Source organism: Tenrec ecaudatus, chromosome 12 (assembly GCF_050624435.1).
Source record: "Tenrec ecaudatus isolate mTenEca1 chromosome 12, mTenEca1.hap1, whole genome shotgun sequence".
Taxonomy (NCBI): domain Eukaryota; kingdom Metazoa; phylum Chordata; class Mammalia; order Afrosoricida; family Tenrecidae; genus Tenrec; species Tenrec ecaudatus.
In genome coordinates, this window is record NC_134541.1 from 109,105,361 (window position 1) to 109,109,506 (window position 4,146).

At 42.1% G+C, this 4,146-nt stretch overlaps 1 protein-coding gene across 1 annotated transcript; it reads right to left on the minus strand.

Annotated features, from left to right (window-relative positions):
• Positions 1–423: 423 nt before the first annotated feature.
• On the minus strand, positions 424–1,347 carry LOC142423067 (olfactory receptor 1f45-like). Its single transcript, XM_075528243.1, has one exon. The coding sequence runs from the start codon at positions 1,345–1,347 to the stop codon at positions 424–426; it is 924 nt and encodes a 307-aa protein (XP_075384358.1).
• Positions 1,348–4,146: the final 2,799 nt, after the last annotated feature.

The following is a 4,146-nucleotide window of genomic DNA, read 5'->3' on the forward strand; positions in this document are numbered from 1 at the left end:
GACTGGTGATTTAGAACTGCTGACTTTGCAGTTATCAGCCCAAAGAGGAACCACAACACCACCAGGGCCCTTCGGGTCTTGTGAAGAGTTCATTGAAAATGGTGATGGACAGAGACAAAAAGATTAGAATGAACTGGCAAAAGTATACCTTACAAAATAATAATAATTTATAAATTATCAAGGGTGAGGGAGGGAGGGTGAGGGTGCAAAGCGGGGAAATGAGCTGATACCAAGGGCTCAAGTGAAAAAGAAATCGTTTGAGAATGATGATAGCAATAAACGTACAAATGTGCTTGACACAATGGATGTATATATGGATAGTGATAAGAGTTGTACGAACTCCGATAAAATGATTTTTTAAAGTTTCTAAACCTGTTGATAGATCAATAGTCCATGATAGTCCAGACTTCAGATAAAACCTGTCTATTTCCTAATCAGTTTTCTTAGAGCCGCTTTCATGTCTTTGTTCCTCAGACTATAGATGAAGGGGTTCAGCATGGGGGTCACCACCGTGTACATGATGGTAGTTATGGTGTCCTTCTCAGCTGAGTGGGAGGATGAAGGGCTAAAATACACAGCAATGACAGTGCCATAGAAGAGGGAAACCACAGCCAGGTGGGAGCCACAAGTGGAGAAGGCTTTCCACTTTCCCTTTGCTGATGGGACTCTCAGGACAGCAGAGGTGATGCACACATAGGAAACCAGGATGCAAATCAATGGGATTGTCATTATCAGACCTCCCACGGTAAGAATCACCATCTCATTGAGGTGTGTGTCAGAGCAGGAGAGTTTCAGAACAGCAGCTAAATCACAGAAGAAGTGGGGGATCCTGTTGTCTGCACTGAATGAAAGCTGAGCCATCAACAGGGTATGCAACAGAGCATTCACATTGGCAATGCCCCAAGATCCAGTGACCAGCAGGGCACAGAGCTGATGGGTCATCTTACTTGTATAGTGTAAGGGGTAACAAACAGCAACAAAGCGGTCATAGGCCATCACAGCCAGGAGGAAATTGTCCATGACAATAAACACAATGAAAATATACATCTGTGTGAGACATCCGGAGAAAGAGATGGTTTGACTCCCAATTATGTGGTTGACCAGCATCCTGGAGACCGTTGTGGAGGAGAAGCAGACATCCACAAAGGATAGGCTGCTGAGGAAGAAGTACATGGGGGTGTGCAGGCGGGAATCTGTGCTGATGGCCAGGATGATGAGCAGGTTTCCCAGGACTGTGGCCAGGTACATGCTCAGGAAGAGCACAAAGAGTATCTGCTGCTGCTGGGGCTTCCAGAAGAGGCCCAGGAGGAGAAATTCAGAGGCACTGGACTGATTTTCCCCACACATTCGTCTAAGTCCAGATGCAGACAAGAGAAACAGGGCAGATACCTAGGAACTGAGGATCCAGATAGGACAAGTGAGACCCCAGCCATGGTCTTACTCACTTTATCAGAATTGCTCAATCTGTATTTGCACCCAGTCTCTAAACAACCAAAGTTAGCCCCCCATCTTGGATAATGCTGGTCCCATCTGGCTTATTCAACCTGTGTCTATGATTGTGTATGTCATTTTAAATATTTCCTGGTTATTTCTTCACTCCATCATAGCTCATTGAAAGTATATTAAAAGAAACAGTTGATGATTACTAAGTTTATCTTAAGTTACATGTAATTGATATAGAACCCTTGATATTTTTCCCTGGGTTTGCAAGATTTAACAAAGAGAATGCCTAAAAGAACTTCATGTCTTAATTATAAAATATTTCTATCTCCTCTGCTATAATCCTACCTGAAGGAGGTATTACAGCTCCCATGTGTTCTTCACCTCTGTATGACTGGCCAGTGCTTCTCAATATCATGGGGATTGGAACGTCTTGGAAATATAGACAAGTCCTGAACAAATGAGGAGTAGGAGTTCATGGTCTTAGTCTGCTATCCCTGAAAAATGCTTGTAGGAATCGTATAGCCGGCATTTACAGGAGTCTCCATGGCCAAATTCCCTGAGAGCCTCATTAGATTCGTGAAGAGAGTAATTGTCCCACCTACCTTCTGGGCCACTTGAACCAACCAATGATGACAATGGGTATGATGTAACTCAGAAGTCAGAACTTGTAGATAACACTTTTGGGGAGACATGTCCCAAATAGAATCCCCTGGGACCTCGAATCTCATCACTTTTTTGACCAGAGCATAGGTCTACAGATTTGGGGATTCAATTCATGCTTATTTTTCTTCTACTTAACAAAAAAACTAGGGGTATTTCTTTGCTGTTAGTGCAAGCCTATTGGTGTTGTTGATGATGATGTTGTTTTTCTATTTTTAATTTAATATTACCTTCCAACCCAGGAAGCCCTCAGTGGTCTGTCATCTGGCCTGCCAACCTGGGATTCACTTGTGACCGTATTCAGCAGCATGTGGTATTCCTGACCCTGGTTCCTGACACAAGTCAGGAGAAGCCTTCAGGTTAACATGTGATGCGCAGATTTGAACTGAACAAGACTTACCCATTTCTACAACTATATGAGTCACTTTATATAATATCTATAGATGCAGAAAACATCCAACACCCATTCCTGGTTAAGACACTTGAGAAGATGGGAATAGAAGGAAAATTCCTCAATATTATACAAGCTATATATAAAAAATCAACAGCCAACATGATAATCAATGGAGAAAAGGCTAAAACAATTCCACTGAAAAAGGTGACCAAACAATGATACCTCTTGTTCCCACTCCTATTTAACATAGTACTCCAAATAGATTTTTATCTAAAATGTTAAAGGAATTAATATACGTGTGTTGGTTTTATGTGCAAGGAGAAAGGATCAGCTAGAAATACCAGAGCTACTCATGAGGATTTCATTGAATAATCACCTTGTTAGATACTTCAAAAAAAAAACCACCTGATAACTGATCCCTTTGGCACCTCATGATCACACAGGCTGGTGTCATCTTCCATGTGGACTTTGTTGCTTCTCAGCTTGATGGCCACTTGTTTACCTTCAAGCCTTTAAAACCCCAGATGCTATATCTTTTGATAACCGTGGCACCATCAACTTTCTTCACCACATTTGCTTATTTACCCGCTTTGTCTTCAGCCATTGTGTCAGGAAGGTGGGCATCATAGAATGCCAATTTGATAGAAGAAAATATTCTTGCATTAAGGGAGTACTTGAGTGAGGGCCCAATGTCCTTCTGCTACCTCAATATTAAGCCTATAAATATATGCACATAGATCTAATTCCCCATCCTAATATATTTTCATATGTAAATGCCTTTATCTAGACCTCTATAAATGCCTTTTGCCTCCCAGCTCTTTCCTCTATTTCCCTGGACTTTCCTCCTTCCCACTATCATGCTTAGTCCCCATCAAGTTTTCAGAAATTCCTCTTGGTTACATTACCCTTGATCATGCCCTACCAGGCCTCCCACACCCTCCTCACCACCAATTTGGATCATTTGTTGTTCCTTTGTCCCTGGGTTTGTTAACACCACTACCTATCCCCCACCTCCCCCTCTCCTATATCCCTCTGGAACTGTTGGTCCCATTGTTTTCTCCTCCAGATTGTTCATCCAGCCTATGTTATTTAGACAGAACTCCGGAGATAATAACATGCACAAAATCAAGACACAGCAAAAAAACAAGCAACAATATACAACAAAACAACAACAAACCAATGACAAAACACACCAAGAAAGAAAGGCTTATAGTTACTTCAATAATTGTTTGTTGACCTTTAGGAGTGTTTTCCAGTTCAGTGTATTGGGGCACCACACCCTGACCCCAAAGTCATATCATTGTGTGCTCACCTCCCAGATACGATCTATTTATAGGTTTAGTATTAAGGTGGCGGAAGGACCTTGGGCCTCTATTCAAGCACTCCCTCAATGCATGAATACTTTCTTCTATTAAATTGGCATTCTATGATGCTCACCTTTCTGACTCAACCGCTGAAGACAAAGCGGGTGAATAAGCAAATGTGGTGAAGAAAGCTGATGGTGCCTTGCTATCAAAAGATATAGCATCTGGGGTCTTAAAACTTTAGGGTAAACAAGCGGCCATGTTGCTCAGAAGCAACAAAGTCCACATGGAAGATGACACCAGCCTGTGTGATCACAAGGTGCTGAAGGGATCAGTTATCAGGCA

Bases quoted from the DNA above. Each gene is read 5' to 3' on its own strand.
- LOC142423067 (XM_075528243.1), bottom strand. From the start codon at position 1,347: ATGTGTGGGGAAAATCAGTCCAGTGCCTCTGAATTTCTCCTCCTGGGC.